The 20,507-nt window shown below is 44.2% G+C and overlaps 2 protein-coding genes across 2 annotated transcripts; both read right to left on the bottom strand.

Moving 5' to 3' along the window:
* Positions 1–8,552: 8,552 nt before the first annotated feature.
* Positions 8,553–9,606, bottom strand: LOC120800504 (fibroblast growth factor-binding protein 1-like). Its single transcript, XM_040146646.1, has 2 exons — positions 9,508–9,606; positions 8,553–9,260 (listed from the first exon to the last, which is right to left on the bottom strand). The coding sequence occupies exons 1-2, from the start codon at positions 9,604–9,606 to the stop codon at positions 8,553–8,555; spliced, it is 807 nt and encodes a 268-aa protein (XP_040002580.1).
* A 5,500-nt stretch (positions 9,607–15,106) lies between these two features.
* fgfbp2b (fibroblast growth factor binding protein 2b) lies at positions 15,107–16,434 on the bottom strand. The gene is made up of 2 exons (XM_040147026.1): positions 15,663–16,434; positions 15,107–15,344 (listed from the first exon to the last, which is right to left on the bottom strand). Exon 1 carries the CDS (start codon positions 16,432–16,434, stop codon positions 15,682–15,684), a length of 753 nt encoding a protein of 250 aa, XP_040002960.1. The 3' UTR covers positions 15,107–15,344; positions 15,663–15,681.
* Between the last annotated feature and the right edge of the window lie 4,073 nt (positions 16,435–20,507).

Raw genomic sequence — 20,507 nt, 5'->3', positions numbered from 1 at the left:
TGTCATAAATCCGTAACAGCCGAATTCCTAAAGGCGTGCTCTGGCATTCCAGGCTCGCTGTTTTCAGAGTCCTTTGTATCAAACCACCCTCCCATTGTAGGTTGGAGCCTCCATATTTCTCAGTCACATTGAAGTCGAGCACAATTGACTTTCTACCAGCTCTCTAAAGCCGATGTCACTAAGTGCTTTGCGTCAGCAGTCAAAAGCAACAGACTTAAAACACAGACAACACATACGATTTAAAAAAAATAAAATCAAATTAAATCAAATAATACTTGTGACCAGGAGCCTGAGCAGGGCTGAAACAGGCGTCTGGGTATGTGTTTGTTGGTATGGTTGGACAGGCTGAGACATTCTCCTGCAGCGAGCTCTGTCGAGATCTGCTCCAGCCTCAGACCACAAAAGACGTGAAGACCATGTCTGTTCAACAACTTTGCTCAAATCATCACTTTGCACTTCGGTCATACGTGTTGAAGTTTCTCACATTGTGGGTTTTATTATAAAATTGTGTGTCCAGTCATTAGTGTAATGTATGGAATAAAATGTAAGGGATTTAATGAAACTGAAAGTAATAGATACAGTTTCTGAACAAAGTAGAAGCTGAGAGACAAAAGTACCAGAGTATTTCATTTCAATCAATGGATCACAGAATATTTAATGATATAAAATAATATTGTAATAATAGACACAACAGAGAATTCCTAACCAACAGACAAAATAATGGGCTAAAATAAACTTCGGCCTCACGTGTTTCGCAAGAAGTCAGTTTTTTCTTCTGTTGGGTGATGAGCCTGGGCCACATGACTCGTCAGACACTGTCATTCCAAACTCGGGGTCACAAAGTAAACCTGAAATGTCCCGCGATGATGAACAGGATAGCAAAGATAAAACTAACTCCTGCTACACAAAAGCCAAGATTCAGTGGTGGCATATCACGGAGGCTGTTCTAAAACGGCTAAAGTGCAATCGAGAACAATAATTTGTGGTTATTTTTCAGACTTTCCTCTAATATTTGCTTTTTTTTCTCGTGATTCTCGCAGAAAATTCAACAAAGCCTCCCTCATCTTGTACTGCATAGCAAATCAAATTGTTTCTCCCAGCAAAGGCTGGCACCTTTGACATCAAAGTCCTAAACGTTAAATGCTTAGGAGAAGACGGGCTTAGAAACCTGTTTGCACCAGTTCACTTCGTCGGGAAAACACTTGTGTGCACACGGTCAGGGGCGGATCTGCTGTTTGCGCGATCGTGCTTTTACTTGCAAACCTCGAAGGGCTTTTAAAAGAAGTTATTTTAATACTTTGAGTAGAGGAGTCAGAGACCGGTGCCTTCACAGGTGTTTGTTTAGTTTGTAAAGCACCAAGGCTGCCTTCCTCATGGAGAGAAAGAAACAAGATGAGGCATGCACCTATTACACCAGACATGAAAAGGAAAAGGACACACATACATACAGTAGAGTTGATGATTACTGACAATAACCTGCTCTCCCTCAGGGATTTCCTCACCTTGTTAAAGTATTACAGGGGTTATTGACAGTTTCAGAGTAATTGTATTGACCCGGCTGCTAGTCTGTGGTACTTACAGGCTTTATGAGTCACTGAAAACTGTAGTTTTGGTGAGTAATATTCAGCCCGTGGAAATGCTTTTCTCACGTGTAGAGGAGCCTTTTTGCCTTTACTTGATAGTGGACGGTAGAGAGGTGACAGAAAACGAGGGGAGGGCAAAGGCGTCGGTCTACTCCGTCAGAACCGCATCCCTCACACCTTTCCGCCGTTGGACTCGGGTGTCTGTGTCCGACAATATCTGTAACTTTCTGAAACCAACAATCCATAATTCGCAGCCAGTGAAACAGCTGTAACTGGCCAACTGTGGTAGGTAAGAAAGGAGCCAAGGATTGTACTTCTCTCCCGAGATTTTTTCCCCCCTTCTATGCACAACTATTTCTGTTACTTCTCATGTGAACAACTATGCAATATCTGAGTATTTCCATTAAATGCTACTTTATACTTCTACTCCACTACATGTCAGTGGCAAATATTGTACTACTGTACTTTTACTCTGCATTTATCTGACAGCTATAGTTACTTGCTTCTTTACAGATTCAGACTATTAACCTTTCAGCTGTCCCACCCGTGGGACGCTTTGGCCTTGGTAGTGCTACTTTAGTTGCGTTTTGGTCTGTAATGGACTCAAACTTCAGGCAACCTTGACAAATTATTTATTGTTTGAAAGCTGCAAGTCTCCCGAGAAAAGCATTTTAAGATCCCCATACCACTGCAACAGCTGTTGACACAGAATTGGTTCAGACTTGTGGCGACGGCTCCAAAGTATTTTCCACACAAAAGGTACCACTACAGGTCTTATATCCCCCTATTTTAAGCCTCCCAAAAAGTCTTACGTTTCTACGATGTTTGTTCCTCTGCAAATAGTCATTCTACAAAATGACTGCTCTTTCTTTTGGTACTTTGAGGATGCTGTGGTGCTAATACTTCTGTACCTTTAGTTGAATCAAATTTCGAACACAGAACTTTCTATCGTGGTATGTACGAGGCAACGGGAAGGACGACCCAAATGGAGACAGGCAGTTGCTACAGCAGCAAAGCAGGTAACAGAATGGCGAGAGCACAACAACACGCAAAGCGTTAACGGTGGAACAAACTGGCAGGTGACCGGGGAAAGGCGGCTGGTATATATACACTGTGAGCTGATTGGGGAATGTGAAACAGGTGAGGAGGTGGGTGTGGGGAGAAAGGTGACTGAGACAGGGAGGACAATCCGAGGACATCTGGTGGACAGATGGAGGCAGGAGACGGAGGCAGAGTGGCCAGAATAAAAAGGGCTGAGGCAGGAACCATGACAGCTTTCACTTGTATTCCTTATTTCTGTGGTATTGCTACTTAAGTAAAAGATCTGACTGCTTCTTCTACCCCTGATAGAAACTAGGAAAAAAGGAATCTATATCTGATCTGCTGAATTTTTCTTTGCAGATCGACTGACGTCTGACAACAATAAACTTGGCTCCAAGACCATCATCGTCCATCTGTGGAGCAGCCTGAGACAATGTTAGGAGCTAACATTACAGTTAGTGCGAAAAACATTTCTATCTCATATCTGTTGTGTCATAAATATTGACTGACCAGGAAAGACCATGAACACTTGATTTCCCTTTTTTCCATTTCAACACTCGACCTGTTGGCTTCAGTCGGGCTTCTGCAACGCCAACGATTCCAAAACACTCCCAGACCCTCAGTTGCAGCAATGATGAAGATAACAAACCGCAAGTCACAGAATCAAGAGACTGTGACTCCTGGATGAAAATCTACCCTTTTCCACACTGAACTTTAACTACTATGACGCACGTTGCATAACCTCTTTGCACGAATGTGAGTGGTGCTAATGATATTCAGATACATACCATACAGAGTTTGCACTGCCTGCAAGCTAATTCCAATGAAATCCCTAATGATCGGGCTGGTGAATTAAACACACACACACACACACCCTACTATCGTGAGCAGACATGTTACTAATGCTACAATTCAGTATCTGTTCATACGTGTGTTTAAGATCTTTTATCAGGCCTGCTAATCTGTCGCCCTCGGAGTGCACGAAACAAACTGTTGTATTATGGACAGGAAGTCACCCCTTAAGCACTCCCAGTTGAACAGTTCACTAACCGTGTTTTGGGTTGAGTTTTCTTAATTACACGTGTATTCATTTTTTTTGTGGTTGTTAGAGAAAGAAAGATTAAAAAAAAAAAAATACTAAAATTACGTTTTTGGACTGAGTGCTATTTCAGTCATTCTTTCTCCTTTTCACCTTCCCGATGTTAAAGCACTTTAATGTACTCAGACACACACATGAAGTAGCCACACTTGCCAGCAAACCGCTTAAAGCACTTTCCCCTCTTCTCCCGCAGGGCATTAGAAAGGTCTCTTGAAAGTATTGGCCCGGGGATCTCAGTGATTAGAGTACAGGTGAATGCTGGCACAGCAATAGCTGACTCACACACAGAGCCTTTTCGTCTTGAAAAGGGCAAGTTCAGATTCATTTTTGGGACTTTTCAATAGTTGGAGTGGTCATTCTGACACTTTTGGAGAATCGATGAATCTGTCAGTCATCCCGTCTACCACCCAGTTAACCATTCAGTCCATAAAATGTGGGCGAAAAATCCCCAGTACAAGGTTGTATATGCCTTCATTTATACAGCCGGCAGTTAGTTTGGTAACATATGAGAGCCGAATAAGCGGGAGAGGGTGAAAGCTTTTGTCAGTGTTGGACTTTAGAGCGCAGGCATACGGCAGTTTCCTGGTGGCGGTATGCACCAGTTTAACCTTGATTCATATCGAGCTCTAAAAGAGAGGGATTATTGGTCTCTGGTCGCCAGATCCAGACACCCGACTCCAAATGGATGAGGATGTTGCTCTGTAGCTGCTGGATGTGCAACTGTTTGCCATATCAACTTCTAAAGTGATGGTAGCTCTATGTTATGTTCACAATTTGTTTCCGCTGCCCCAAAGTGGCCAAAAAAACAAAAAAAAACAATAATAATTTAAAAAAATAATTATCGCAGGTTGCTGATGGCGGCTTTAAAGTTCCGGTTCAAAGTTGACTCTTGACTTTGGAAACAGCAGTGTCCGTTTTGTCCATCTACACTTCCATGGCAACTGGACAAACTTCATCTGTCGAGGTAAGGTCCGATACAAAAAAAGCTCCACAACAGCTACTGTGATATTCAGCGTACAATGCTGTAAAACAGAAGAACGAGCCAAACCCTTAGATTTGAAAATCAGAAACCTGTGAATGTTTAGGAATTACTAACAATTGATTGCCTGTCGTTGATTAACTGGCTGATTTAAAAACATATACAAGCTAAAACCTCAACCATTCGAAGTGCGGCGAGGCTTAAAAGCCCAAACAGAATCTGATTTATAGCTCTGCAGCTCTTCCACTCTCTGTCTGAGCCAATTATCCTACATTATCCCGATGGTGGATCTCCTTTTGATCAAAGCCTGCTGGAGCCAAGAGATAAAAGAAATAAACCCTGCTGATGACGCGCAGAGGTGGAGTGGAGGTGGTCGATCCTTACGGCGCAGACGATTGGATGGTATCCTCATTTCCTTCTTCACCCTTGACCTCTAACCTCTACCCACTTCCTCCGTGACTGTGTGGCGATGCTGGAATGTGTCCTTGGGCTCGGGAGAAGGAGTCAATAAAACAATATGTCTACAAAAATCCCTTTTGTGCCATCAAAGAGAGCGGGCTTCCATTAAAAGGTGGAAATCAGTCTCCAGTTGCCTTTTTAAGTGTGTGTCTGAGGGGAGAAAGAGCAGCAGATCAGAGGTGAAGACAGGTCAAGAACAGAGAGGAAAACATAAAAATCCACATCTGGGGTTGCACTTGTACAGGGATTTTACACACAAACACACACACACACGCACACTGCTCACACACGTGCACACACAGCTGGATCATAGACGTCTTCGCTTCCAATCCTGCTAAATAGAAATGGCTCCTAATGCAGCTGGCTGCTGTCACTGAGCAAGAAATTAGAGGCTGCTGCAGGAAACTGGAGGAACAAGCTCTATATCTGGATGCCGTGTAGAAGCACGGCACTTTTGTGTATGAAAAAAGAGAGAGTCTTTCATCGTGAGTGTAATTGGTAATTGGACCTCACTTATAAAGCGCTTTTCTGGTCTTATCGACCTCTAAAAGCGCTTTACACTACATGCTACGTCCACCCACTCAAACTCACATTCATACGGCGCTTTTCTATGCATACAGTGCCTTGTGTACATACATACGCACTCACACACCGGTGATACATCGGGGAAAATTTCGGGGTTCAGCATCTTTGCCCAAGGACACTTCCAACATGCGGACTGTAGGAGCCGCTCTACTTCCTGAGCCTCGGTCGCCCATGACTGTGTGGCGCTTTAACCTGAGGGCGTGTCAGCAGTGGGTGGGAAGCCAAAGTAGGCTCATTCACAAATGATTTAATCAACATAAAGTCTGAGATGATAGTGAATTTGTTAGGTTTTTTTTTTTTTTGGCTTCGGATACTCTCTGTAAGCCTTTTACACTACAAAAAATCTCCATTTTATCAAGCAAATTAAAAGTCTTGCTTTTCCAAGGCAAGTCAAAAAAAATGCCAATGCAAACTATCTAAACATCATGCTTTAAAGGATATGCTTACAATTCTTCAAATGTAGCTTAAAGCAGTAGTTGTCCACACTCTATGTACACTGAAACAGAAACATTCCTCTGGTCCATACTGGCCACTAAAAGAGCCTTTCTTTTTGTCTCTCCGTCGTAAGCGATTAACACGAAGCTTCAGCTGTCCGAATGAAACAAATCAGGGGGATATCTTCCAAAGTTTCCCTCTTTTTTAGTACAAATTTCCCTATTTTTTTTTTCTCTTCCTCCTCTTCTTCCTCTGCAGCTCAACAGGGAAAATATGTCTTTGGAACCATAAAGAATTTTTGTACTAAAAAAGGCTCTAGCTTTGGTCGATATCCATTTCATTTGCCTAGCTCAGACTCCCGAAGCCTCATATTAACTTCAGGTAAACTTCCGAATACACTGATTGAGGACTGATCTAAGCAAGCAAAACCCGTTCCATCGTTCACGTGGGCACCTCGCCATTGTTTTAAGACAGACTTGAAAAATTGTGAACCTATCCTATCCGTTCACCACCTCGTGCGGACTTTTGCCACTCCCTATAAAACTATTTCAGTACTTTAGAAAAAGCACAATTTGCATTTGAAACTAGGTAATTTTTCTAATGTGAGTCTGAAGAAGTTTTAAAGGTGCGTTCAACAGTGGGAGTCCTCAGGAGGCAGAAATCACAATTACCTTTTTGGACTCAGCACCTGGACAAGACAGATTTGCTTTTTTGTTCTGCGAAAGGATTATTAGTATCTTGGAAGGAGACATGATGAGGCCGATTTCTGCACTGAAATGACACTTGATTATAGAAGCTTTGTGAGACAAGTTGATTTGTACTGGTTGGAAACAATTTGTTGTTAGAGAATATATTTTTTTTAGGACTCAATACGAGAAATCAGTGATAAAATGGGTATTTTTTCAGTGTATGTTTTCACATTTACAAATCCAGTACTGTAGCAGGTCGCCACGCAGACAAAGTTCTTATCTTAAAGGAGTGTTCATACAAGCAAGCTGTTTCATAGTGTTCAAGGCAACAGACCACACCGTATAAATAGAAAATATTTATTTGTGGAGCATAAATACAGTGGCATTTATATGGCTGATTGATAAGGTTGACCAGAGGTCAGTACCAGAAAGTGCCGCTCTCTGTGGTCCGTTCCGTGTGACAAACAGTGGTGGGAGAAGTATTCAGGTTCCTTACTTGAATGAAACAATACCCCTGTGTACAAATACTCTGTTACCATTAAAAACTTGACCTAAGTTCACTGTCTACAAACCAGACATTATGTCAGATCCAAGATTCAAAACGTTTGAAGCAGTTTCAGGCCGAAATCTCTTCTTTTGACATCACGGGCAACCTCCTGACTCCGGGGTAGTTAGTTTCAGTGTTTGTATCTGTGTTTAGCGATAATGTCAGGATGTAAAACGCAAACTTTAAAGATGCCCGGAGTGGTGACGTGGGCACTGAGGCTATGGCCCGAGAGCACTGTGAATACACTAAATGGCAGAAACTAGTTGATTCGGTTCAAAGCTGATCACCCATTCGTCCAAGTCCAGTTTGCATCAAATCTTTTCCCTCCCTGTCTGGTTGCGTCTGTTTTTCTTTGTGTGTCGACCAATGTACCTGCTGTGTACTGTAATCGTATCACGTCTTGACATGTTTAAATAAATCTTAAAAAGAAAAATGTACTGAGGTCAGAGCACAGAAGACTTATCGGCAAATTGTGAGTCAGGTATCAAAAGTAAAAGTACTCGTGTGGAATGGTCACTTCTGGAGTGTTATGTTATTATACTCTGAATGAAATACCTGCACCATTATTACTATTGCATGGATGTGTGGACAGATTTTGAATGCGTGGAGCTCACTGGTTCTCCTCTGTGTACCGTTGGGTAGTTTAGTCTGTAAAAAATGCATCACATTTGATAAACTCGCGACACGTTTTATATGGACATTTTAGTCTGAAAAGAAACTACATCCATATGACCAGGCAACTACAGCTGTCGGAGGCTCGTACGAGGTTTACCTTTGAGACGGAGCCGAGTAAAAGTTCAAAGCAGCATCACATGGACAATACTCGGGTAAAGTGGGTCTGCAAGTGCCTCAAGATTGTTCCTACAGTGGCCGAGTAGCTGGGCTTCAATTACTACATGTCATGGAAATAAAATCGTCAGTTCGGGTTCAAAGATAAACGCCTGATAGATGAGCACACCTGCATGGCGAATGTGAAACATGAAACATTGGTGTGTGTGTGTGTGTGTGGAAACTGACAGGTTATCTGACTCTGATGGATTCAAATCGTACGATTTGTCGACATTTGGCGTGAGCCCTAAAGCAAATCCCGCATCCGGTGCGATGCTGCCCACGTCCCCCCTCGTGGGATCCGAAGCTAACAGTCGTCGTTCTGCAGCATGGAGAGGAAGAAGGAGCACACGCTGGCCCACGAGCTGCTGCAGTACTCCTCGGCCGTCTTGCGGCGGTCCGCGCGCCCCGCGCAGGCTGGGGCTCCGGCGGAGGTGGCGCGGGGCGGCAGCGGCGGGGGGACCTCGGGCTCTCCGGACTGAGCGGAGCTCACGGAGCTGGCGGCGTCCAGCTTGAAGTGCGCGTCCCGGGGCGCGCGCTTACACATGCCAGCCTTCGCCAGCGCGCGCTCGTCCTTGCACACTTTGCCTTGGAGCCTTTTGAGCGCGCGGGCCACCTGTTTCCAGAAGCCCTTGGGGTCGGACCGGTAGCCCGGACAGCTCTGGGGCTTGGCGGCGTATTCGCACCTCAGGTCGGTCACCCCGCCTTTGACGCGCGCCTCCGGGCTCTCACAGTCGACCGACAGCCTCACCTCGTCCCCGGCCTGTCTCGCTCCCCACGTGCACTGCATCTTGTCCTTGAGGGAGAACTTGCCCCGACCGGTCGCTGCGCCCTTGCCCCCGCTCCTCTGCGCTCTGCCGGGGGCCGGGACCGCGCTCTTGTCCGCTCCGCGGGTCTTATTGAGCGCACCGGACGCGGACGACAGGGAGACCTGCCGCCCGAGGAGGGCCAACAGCAGCCAGGGAGCGAAAGTCCTCAGCAGCAACATGTCGTCTTTTGGAAGACAGATTATTACCTGGAAGAACATAGGATGCTTAGAGGAGACGAGTTTTTAGGAGTGATCGGGAACAGAACGGTGTTTAAAATGAGTTCTATGGTGCTCACAGAAAATAAAAACCAAAAAAAAGTGTTTTATGTTGTGAGTTTGCAGCAATTAGGCAAATAAAAAGGTGCAACTGAAAGTGCCAGAAGTCCAGAGAAGCCACACCACAGTACACGACTCGAACAGCACCTACCGTCAGGTCACACTGAGTCTAACTTACCGGAAATGTCAAGTGTTGCTGTGCGTAAAGCTTCTTCTTGTGGCCGTCTGCGGTCCGGCACATGGCTTTCATACAGAGATGCTGCGGCACGCCCACCATTCCCGCCCCAAAACACACACACACACACACACACACACACACACACACACACGCACGTTACACACCTCCATGCAAATCCATTTCCAAGAAGAAGGGAATGTGTTTGTTCGGGCGAGACCTGAACTCCCGCCTTCAACAGGGAGCTCAGCTGAAGATCAAAGACACTATAAACTAAACCTGATGATGGATTTGCGTGTCTTCACAGCCCGGGGGCGGGATGGCGTGTGTGTGTGTGTGTGCGTGTGTGTTTGTGTGTGTGTGTGTGTGTGTGTGTGTGTGTGTGTGTGTGTGTGTGTGGGGTCATTCCAAAGAACTTCAACAAGACGGATTACCACATTATAACCCAACCTGACAGCCTCGCGCACATGCACACGAGCACCACGTCCCGCAGGCTCGAACGCCAACCCGCCGCTGCTGCTGCGTCCAGCCACGAGGAGACCCTCCCTGGATTCACTCTGAAGCTGTTCGTACCGGCCTGGGGATTGTGCCTCAAAAATCTCCAAAAACAATGCAAACTGCTGATGCAGGGAAAAGCAGGCACAGTGAACACTGAACATGGTTATGACTGAAGAAGTGCAGCCGGCCTTTACCAATACATTCATATGTAAAGATCAATATATGTCAGTTGTATACATTACACACATATGATGGGGGTGAAAGATTGAAAACAATTTGGTGTCCCTTATGGAGCTTTTCATCGCATTGCAAGATCTTCATCAGCAGATGGAGTTTTCACAGTAGTGGAATTTTTTTTAGCCCTTTTCTTAAAGAAAAACTTTAAATCTCAACTTTTTTCACCAAAGTTTAAAGAAAAAAAAATGCATTTTTAACACCTATAATTCTAGAGCTGCAACAACCGGTCAAGTAATCGCCTGACAAAATGAAGCAGCAACTCTTTTCACTCCCATTCTTTGTTTCCAACAACTTCTTCCAAGTACATCATCTCTACGGTTTTATATCCATAATATCATCAAAAATTAAACTGATAATATACAAAATTACTACGTAAGGACTGAAATTGTGATTATTTCGATAATTGACCAATGGTTTCAGTCATTTTTTTCAAGCAAAAACGCCAAAAATTCTGTGGAAGCAGCCTGTCAAACGTCGGGATTTGCTGTTTTTCTTTGTCACATATGATGCTAAATGAATACTTCTGGGTTTTTTGACTGTCGGTCGACAAAACAGTCAAAGCGAAGGCATGGCCTTGGGCTCTGAGAAATCATAAATTGCATTTTTTCACTTGTTTTAAAAAACATTTACATCCTAAATGACTACAGAATTCATCCCGAAAATAGCAGACTAATCGACTGTGAAAAGAATTGTTAGTTTCAGCTCCATGCAAGACCCCATATGCTGGGGAAGACAGTGTGATACAAGCGAAAGCTACTAAACGGACCTGGTGGTGAGATTATTTTGTCAGTTGTGGCTCAGAAAGCAGTTAGGTACGGAAATGCAGTGTCTGTGTCCTTTGTCTTGCCTGCAGTATGTGGTGTAATCTAGTATGTAGGAAGTAGTGGACATGTTGTATGATGGCAACACACACACTACATTTCTGTATGCATAGACTGGTATAGGTAGACGCTAAAATATACTGATCTGTAAAGTCAGGGTTTTTAAGATTTGGCTGGATATTAAGAGTGTTATAACCGGAGAGAATGGAGAACTGGAGGTAATCCTGTCTGTATACCCTGGAGGAGCCCTAAATGATCTGAAATCTTTAAATTCAAGGCCTTAAATAGCCTTGAATACAATTAAACATGTTGTTTTAAGCATAGAGCTTAAAAGACATCAGACATTTTGACTCGTCATTGTAGGAAAAGCACAGATGTTACAACTAACATCAACGGTGGCTCCTTCTACTTAAAGCTGGACTGCGGGACTTTTACATATATATACGAACGTCCGTCACATTCAAGCCCTTACCAGACGAGTTCACGCAAATGCTAATTAAGCCTGTCAGTGCCAGGTAAATCTCTCTGTATTCCGCGGTATACCGGAGTTTTTAAGTCTGGGATCTGTGGCGAGCCTGGGAGTGTGGCGGAGCCTGGGAGTGTGGCGGAGCCTATGGTGGAAAGACCTAGGAAACGCCCAAGAAAGGTTTCTGATGCTCCAGATGAGAGGGAAAGTCGGCACTCAGAGGAAGGATTACTGTCTGAAGAAGAAAGCGATATAACACGGATTATCATTGTTGGGGCTTTTCCTCGTTGGAGAGCAAGAAGAGAAGAGAAAAGAGGAGAAGGGACCGGGGGCGGGCGCAGATGTCGCCCTACTGCTCTTGGACAGGTGGACGTTTGTAAAATATTTGGAGTAAGCCGCGCAGCTATTACATTCACGCTGCCTAAATAATGAATTGGTGGAAATGTCTCTGTATTCGACAGTGCTTGTGTAATTACTCTCACTGCCAGAAGGGGGAGACTGCAGATTTTAAGTGTCCCAGTAAACCATGGCAGCGTGAACGTGAGCCAGCGTGAGCGATACCAGGACGCTGAGGCTGAAGCAGCTTAATTCGAATTCAGCCATCATTCATTTTACACCTGTACTTTTCCTTCAAAATAATAATAATGAAAAAGGCCTATTCAGTTATAGCAATCTCTTGTGCAAATCCTTTTGAGATTTTATATCAGTTTTGATGGGAAAACAGTTACAGTTTGTTTTCAATTATGACATTGACCGGATTATCAGTTCTAACTGCCTTTGTTATCTTTACAGCAGTAACACATTTACCCCTTGTCAGCTCCTTCGGTCCCTATAAACTCGCAGCTGGCGCTCCTTCCTCCTTTGATTTCCTCCTGACATTCACTCTGCGAGACCCTTTACGTTTCCTCTTTGTTGGCAGGCTCAGGCTTTCATACAGGCTGTACAACAACCATTTCTCAGACAGAACCTAATCCCTGACACCCCTCTCTAGAGTCTTGGTTCATTTTGGTTCCTTTTTTGCCGATTTAATATGCATTCATTTTTGTCTTTGTTTAATGCCTTTTATAATGTCCTTACCCCACATGCATGGTATCATTTTTTGAGCACAAACCCAGTTATTAGAGACTGACTTCTCATTTTGTCAATTTAAGAAAAATATGAAGCTGCCAGAAACCAAAAAATACAAGAAAAAAAATTACACGGCCACTTATTTACAAATCCTTTGTGATAAACCCTCAAGATATTATTGTAGAATAGTTTGAGCTTGAAAAAATATCGGTTCACTATTTATACCCACAGATAGAGCAGAAAAATTTAAATCACCTACGGGGGAAACATGCAGGGGTTTTCTCCCAGAGTTCAGTGGGCATCTACCGCTATCTGACCTATCTACACTTACAACACACCACTGATTCTACATGGGTAAGTTAATGGATCCGCCCCACCCTGTAATGACGCAGCATCTGAAGGCAGGAGCTGAAATGTCAAGAGGACGAGAAAGGGAACAATATAAGGCTCATGCGGGCACATGTCCAATCTAACGAGTAACAGCAGTTCATAGTTGTGAGTCACTGTGTGGGAAATAGTAGTAGAAGATTTACTTTAGGTAAATAATACAAGGGAAGGTGTGTGTGTGTGTGTGTGTGTGTGTGTGTCTGTGTGTAATAATCACATTGCGGTGACAAAAAGCTCATCTCCACAAGATAAGCCATTACATTTTATAGTCTTTGTTCAAGGTTAAGTCTCCATGAATGAATGAACGTAATTGACATAGACAAGTGTGTGTGTGTGTGCGTGTGTGTGTGTGTGTGTGTGTGTGTGTGTTTGTGAAAGAGAAATATGAAGCTTTACATCACCACTGATCGTTGTTACGCTCAGTGGCACCACCTTGTGGTTTCCGGAGGCTGTTTAAATGATACTGACTGTTGAAGGAGTGTGTAGCTCATTGATCCTGTGAATGACTACAAGAAACAACATATGTCTAGATAGGCCTGTTTTCAATACACTTAATTTTAACTTCATTAAAGAACAAAAGTGGATCATAAAACTAACTGCTTTGGCTACGTATCCGAAGGCCGATGTCGTTTTAACTGTCAGTGACCGAGGGCTGACAGAATTACAGCAGTGTGTCTTAATATTTCTATTTATTTATTGGGATCTACATGAGCCTTGGAGATATTTACATTTCCATATCTACAGTAGATTTGTGAAAAATGCTGTAAAAGTTTTTTCTGTGAACACGAACTCCAGCTTACGTCCAAGGGACCAAATATTTTTGACGGAGGGCCGGATTTGGCTCAAAGGCCGCTGTTTGCCTACCACTGGCATATATGATATAAAAGATGCACCTTATGTTATGGTTCATGTGCATAAGACACATAAGTTACTCATTTGCTTTGCTTTATTGCTGCTCTCACTTTCGTTATTTTGAGCGGACAGTAAAATACATGCATATTTAGACAGCTTTGTTTCATCCACTTTTACTTAATTAATGTATTTTTCTGATTTTGTTATCCTCTGCTGCATATCCAGGAAGTTTGATTACATTTATCCACATTTATTACATCTATCCCGTTGTTACCAATACAAGCCAGAGCTGATTGACCTAAGAGGCCTTAATAGGACTGCCCCCCGTATCCTGTATTATTACTACAAATACTTCTTCAAAGCCTTTACATTCTCGTCACGCTGGTTTTTTAGATTCAGTAAAAAAAACCTTTTGGAGGTAGAGCCTTTCCCTATGCATTGTGCATGCATTTTACATCTTCTTCATCTTAAAGTAGCTTTATTGCTTTTAACGTATATATTCTGTATCGGCTTGTTCCAGCTTTTCTTTGAAGCTCAGTGAAATATTCAAAGCCCAAATGCCATGTATTTTTATGGCATTAGCACGCTATCAAATGGAAATATTCTACATGTCTAGTACATGATTTTATACACACCCTAACACTTTTGGAAACCTATCAGATCACCATTATAATCTGAAATGTAGTTCTGTCTATATTGCCAGATCGACTGCTTGTTAAGGGATTTAATATTTAAAGAAGTGGCTACAGCGACCGTGACGCGAGTAAGAGCGATTTGTATCTTCCTTCCTCATCCACCGTCTGCGCGTTTTGTGTGTGAGCGTGTGTGTTAACAACACCAGTACTGCAGCCACTCTTTGGCTTCGGCCTCCCACACAGACCTCCTCTGTTCCCGCACGCGGTGGCTCTTAAGACTCGATTCATCAGCTCATACAAAGACGTGTTTAGATCTGTTCAGACGCCTTTCTGTGATCGAGCTGTATTATCCTTACTGCAGTTTGTGTCTGTATGTTACCACCTTCCTCAGCCGGGGAAGCAGACATGTTGTTACAGCCGGCGATGAAAAGAAACAAGGACCCCTTTGAGTAAGTGAGTGTGAAAACTCACTGCATGTTTTCAGCTTAGAAGAAGAAACAGAACGACATGGAAGAAGAGGAGACGTCACCACTCTGACTTTATTCTCTATATCTTCACATTTTCTTTCCTGGAATAGTAAATGTTGTTGAGGAAGGAAATTTTACATCATATACAAACAGAATCACATGCCTGCCATATTTTCCCTCGCCTTGCCGGTGTGTGTTTTACAGATTTAGAAATGGCATGTACACTAGATGACAGCACAGGAACCGTACACAGGTGTAGATCGAGTGCTTTTGGCTCAGCCCCTGAGATGCTGCAGTGTGGGGAGTCGGACCTCACAGGGTGACGAAAAGACTCCAGAGGCACCCGCACGGATCCTGGAGAGGTTTCTGTGTGGGAGCTCTGACTGAGTCCGTCGCTGGTGTTTCCGACCTGAAACAACAAACAATGTAGGATTTTTAAAAATCAATTCAAGCTAAAGTCTGTTTCTTTTGTGAACGGGCAGGCTGGACAGAGATACTGTACTCCGTAGACTTCAATTTGGACTTGATTTTACTGTCTTTAAAAATATCTGTGCTATTTTGTATTCTGGCTTTACAGTCGTTCTCAGCTTAATTATTGCACCAAACCGCCACAAATGTTCGCCTTTCTCAAGCTTTTTTATTCTAACTTTTTCAATCTATCTCTTGCTAAACTGTTTCTGTAACTTCTGCCTTTCCTTTTCTAATTGTCATTTTTCCCATGACTCACCTGCGTCTGCAGTATCGTCTCAGTTTTGGAACCAGCTGATGAAGTAGGTGCAGACGCCTTGCAAGCTCTTCCAGCAGTACTCGGAGGCAATGCGGGAGGCTCTGGAGTCGGGCTGCTCTGTGGGACGAGTAGTGGTCTTCCCAGACTTGGGGGTTGTTTTCCTGGTCTGGGAGCCCTTGCCTGGCTGGGGCTTGATGGGCTGATGAGGCTGGGGCTTGACAGGTTTAGGAGTAGGGACGGGCTTGGTCGGGGCTGGCACCGCCGGTTTGCGTGGCTCCTGCACGGGCTTGGACGGCTTGGAGCTGGTGGTCTTGGGCCAGGAGGCCAGGAAAGTCATCTGGGCCTCGTCGGGGTACTTCTTGCACATCTGCGGGCGGTAGATTTTGGGTCCCTGGCAGGCATGACTCAGCTTCCTCAACTCCCACATAATCTGGTTGAAGTAGTGGCGAGGGTTGGGGTTGTAGGCACGGCACAGGTTGGGTTTCCCCTGGAAGTCGCAGTAGTAGGAGCGTCCCGGGGTCTGGCCCTGGCTAGGACCTTTGCAGGAGACACGCAGGCGAGTATAGTCCCCGGCTCCGGACACCACCATGGTACAGGAGTCCTGGGTCTTGGTGGTGAATCTGATGGGCTCATCCGGGATTCCTCGCTGTTGCTGTTGCTGCTGCTGCTGCTGCTGCTGCTTGTTGTCGTTGCTGCTGTTGTTGGTCTGAGCGTTTGACGCGCAAGCGGTCGCGGCCAGAACCAGCAGCAACACTCTCATCCCGGCGCTCATGGCGGTGTTAGGTGTGGTCAGTGAGGGATGGAGGTAGGTATGGGATGATGTGTATGTATTCGTCCGCACAGTGGGTTAAGGTGTGCAAGGAGAGAGTGCATCTGAGTGCGACTTTATAAAGCTGAAGCTCACAAAGAAGGTATTATTCAGGTAAGCCGAAGGACTCAAACTCCTCCTCCAGCACTGACCCCTCCCTCACACACACACACACACACACACACACACACGACACACACACACACACACACACACACACACACACACACACACACACACACACAGCAACCACACGAGACTTGTGTTGTACGCTCAGAACTAAAAAAAAAAGTGATGGACAGGATGGATGGAAGGAAGGAGGGGGGAGAACATAAACTGAGGACGGAAGGGGGGGGGTCAATGGGTCTGTGGGAGCTGAGGGGGGAAGGAGAGTAACAAGGCTGAAGGAGCGTACACACATGAAGCCAAATGTTGTGAAAAAGAGTGGCAAAACATTATATAATCTCACATAGGAGGTTCTTTGACTATTGATGAAGGGGGAGGGGAGGAGGAGAGGACTTAGGATCCAGAGCCAAATTGCAGCCCAAAGGTTTGGCTGAAGAGTTAAAAAAGTTGATCTGCGAGCCTGTAAAAATAAAAATCTCACCATGTTCTTCTAGAGATGCAGAGTTTGACTTTGTAAAGACTTTTGTTGCTGTACTACCATCGCGGCCACAAACTACTGCTGCGCAGCCAAACTTTGTTCAAACCCACAGAACTTTTAAGGTCACAAAACTTTCCAGAGATGCCAAATCATATCAGGCTGAATGTTTGGGATATTAGTCTATATTAAACTCGGCACTGAAATATTAACATTTGATGGAATGATGCAGCCATTAAAAACACAGTCTTGGGTCTTGATATTTGACTCAGCAGGCTGTATCAGAATATCATGCTGTATATGAAAAAATCTTGTTATCCGGTTTAAAGAAGCAAATTCGGAAAAAACATCTATTTATTGCGCAGCAATCTTTTTTCATCCAGGCGGTTAGAGGGGTCTGAGGATTCTGGAAAGACCTTCAGAGCAGAGTTAAGGGTTGTTTCTCCACCGTCCAGCGTCTATAAAGCTCACTGGGTGATTATTTTCAGCAGAAAAAGATGCTTACCACTGTGACTCCAATGCACAAATTGGGGCTAGGTTGTGGTGGCAACCGTTAGCAAATTAAAGCTGGAGATTGGTACTGGTGTGTGAGATGACTGAGTCAGTTCACTGACTTCATGTCTCTTCTTGACTTGTGCTACTGTGAAACTGTTTTAGCATTATCCCGTAACCATTACACGTGGCCATATAACAGGCAAAAAGTAGCCTCGCTTTAAAGCTATTAAGAGTTTTCTGAAATTTTGGGAAATACGTCTGTTTGTTTTCTTGCTGAGAGTTTGATGAGAAGATTGACACCATTCTCCTTTCTGCACGGAGCTACAGCCACAAGACTGCTAGCGTATCTTAGCACAAATACTGGAAACAGGGGGAGGCGGCTAGCAAAGCCAAAGGTCACAAAATCTGCCTGACAGTAGACGAACTTCAGAGGCAGAGCAACTGCGTACAAAGTCAATGGAAAGACTCGTCTAAGACTAAGACAGGTCGGCATGACTTGAAAATGTTTCAACTTCAGCAAGAAAAAAAAAAAAAAAAAATATCGCACTTATCCCTTGGCTTTATTAGTCTACTTCAAAATGTAAAGAGACCAGAGGAAAAACCGAAAGACTGGAGTAAGTCTGAGCTGTCGAAAAAACACACAGGCACACCTCATACACACAGACGGTGCATCCTGTGCGGCTTGCAGCTGACTTGAGGTCTAGAGGTGCCGGTAGCCAGGTTTTTGTTATCTTTGTTCAAGCTGGCTGTTTCCAGTCACTGAGCTTACCCTGCCCGGGCTGTAAGTTCATATTTAATGGACAGATACGAGAATGATATTGATCTTCTTCTCTCTTTTGGCAAGAAAGGGAACAGGCATAATTAAAATGTCAAACTGCTTTTTTAAGCTGAAACAAAGGGGGAAAAAGAACGTGTGCTATAGTGGGACATAAGAGTTGTTGCAGCAAGTCCCATACAGTAGATCACATAACAAAATGAAATAAAGAGGCTCAAGTTGGTAGGTAAGAAACCAGACACAACACGATGAAAGCCAAAAATTATACACTGAAATCTCAGAATAGAGGCTGAACACAAGATGGTCCTATATTCAAACTCTAAACACATACTGAATACATGTATACACCGCAGCGGTAGTGCCCAGGGCCCATTTCTTAGCCCTACTTGGTTTGGAGGTCTTGAGTTCAAAACCAGGCCTGATTGCACGGCACAGTGACTTTTAACCTCTGAAACTGAACAGAACAGAAAAAAAGACGCTGCCTTTAAAGACACTTACGCTGATCAGCCACACAGGTCACTGGTTTTAATGTTGTGGCTGATCGGTGCGTCAATATTCCATATGGGCCGACTGGTGTGGACACAGTGTGTGTATGTATAGTCCGCTGCCATGTCCAAGGTCACAGGTATGTGTACACATAAACACATCCCCTCGGTACATTCAGGAAGTTTCATTTTTATAGCCGCCAATCTGGTGGGCAAGGTAGAAAAAGTTCCCCTGTACGAGACACAGGGAAAGCAAAGTAAACATGTGAAGAGTGTGTGTGTGTTTGTGTGTGTGTGTGTTGTCTGGAACAGAGGTGCTCTTAAATTGAGCTAGTGTAGTCGTCTGCTGATAGGATGCAACGGCGTCACGCCACCTCAACCACCGCCAAGCCCCAACGCTCCCTGCAAAACTATCAGCCCCCCCCCCCAAAAAACAGAGCTGAACCTTTTCAGCTGCTGTGTGTGCATGTATTCAGCCCTGCATATGCTACATGAAGGTTCCTGGGTTTACTGGTGTACTGGTTTTGGCATATGGGCTCCTTTTTTCATTCATACCTGTGGCTCACTGCTTATGTAAAGTTTCAGTGGTTTGGGTAGTTTAGGACCCTTCAAAGCAAGAGGAAGCGTCCCGAATTTCCTTGGTGGGTGTGTGTGTGTGTGTGTGTGTGTGTGTGTGTTTGCTTTAGTCTATGTGTCAGTGTGTGAGTCAGACAACAGCGGTTCATGAATTAAAAAGAACAAGAAAAACAAAGCAGACACTTACTGGACGGAAGTTTTTATTCACAGATTTGCACTCTCACCACAAACTCCAGCTGGATTTTTGTGTGTGTGTTTGTGTGTGTGTGTGTGTGTGTGTGTGTGTGTGTGTGTGTGTGTGTGTGTGTGTGTGTGTGTGTGTTCCTCCGTCTGATCTCTGACATCACAGAGGCTTCTGAGAGTTTTATTTCTCAAACCACAGGATGGTGAAGAAAAAAAAAAAACCAACCTCTGACAACACAAGCAACTAGGCCCTCACTAATGGTCTGGCGAGAAGTGCCTAAGACACAGAATTTTGTTTGTAGCTGTCTTAAAACCTTGTTGGGGAAATATGTATGGAGTTTATCTGTGTGTGGAATAGCTTGTAACACTTTGCCTCTTGCAGTAGCATGGACCAGGATAAACTCTGGACTAATCTCTTCATCTCTCAAAGATTTGAATACTGAGGCAGTTTCCTCATTCAGTGTTCAAAGGAAATGTTCGACGTCTTGTGAAATAACTTTTTGTCGCGTCCTTGCCGGGAGTCACCTGAGAAGATAAATACACTTTCACGTATGGATGCTAAATATGAAGCTAGAGCAAAGAGATTGTTAGCCTAGCTTAGCACAGAGGCTGGAGACAGTGCTCTGTTTGAAGGTAGCAAAATCGGCCTAAAACCTACTAATTAACACTTTCTATCTCGTTTTCTTTAATACGTGCAGAAACCAAACAGTGTAGAACCACAAACTGACGCTCTAGCCATGCTAACGGCGATGTTAGCCTGTCAGTCCACCACTTTGGTCCAGGCTGAAATATATCAACAACTGTTGGACGAATAGGATTCAGATTTGCCCAGAGGATGAAAAGTAAAAACTTTGGTAATCACCTCACTTTTCATCTAGTGTCATCATCAGGTCAAAATTTTAATTTCTCCAGTACTTCAATT

This window comes from Xiphias gladius, chromosome 15 (assembly GCF_016859285.1).
Source record: "Xiphias gladius isolate SHS-SW01 ecotype Sanya breed wild chromosome 15, ASM1685928v1, whole genome shotgun sequence".
Lineage (NCBI taxonomy): Eukaryota > Metazoa > Chordata > Actinopteri > Istiophoriformes > Xiphiidae > Xiphias > Xiphias gladius.
This window is presented reverse-complemented; position numbering and strand designations above follow the sequence as displayed.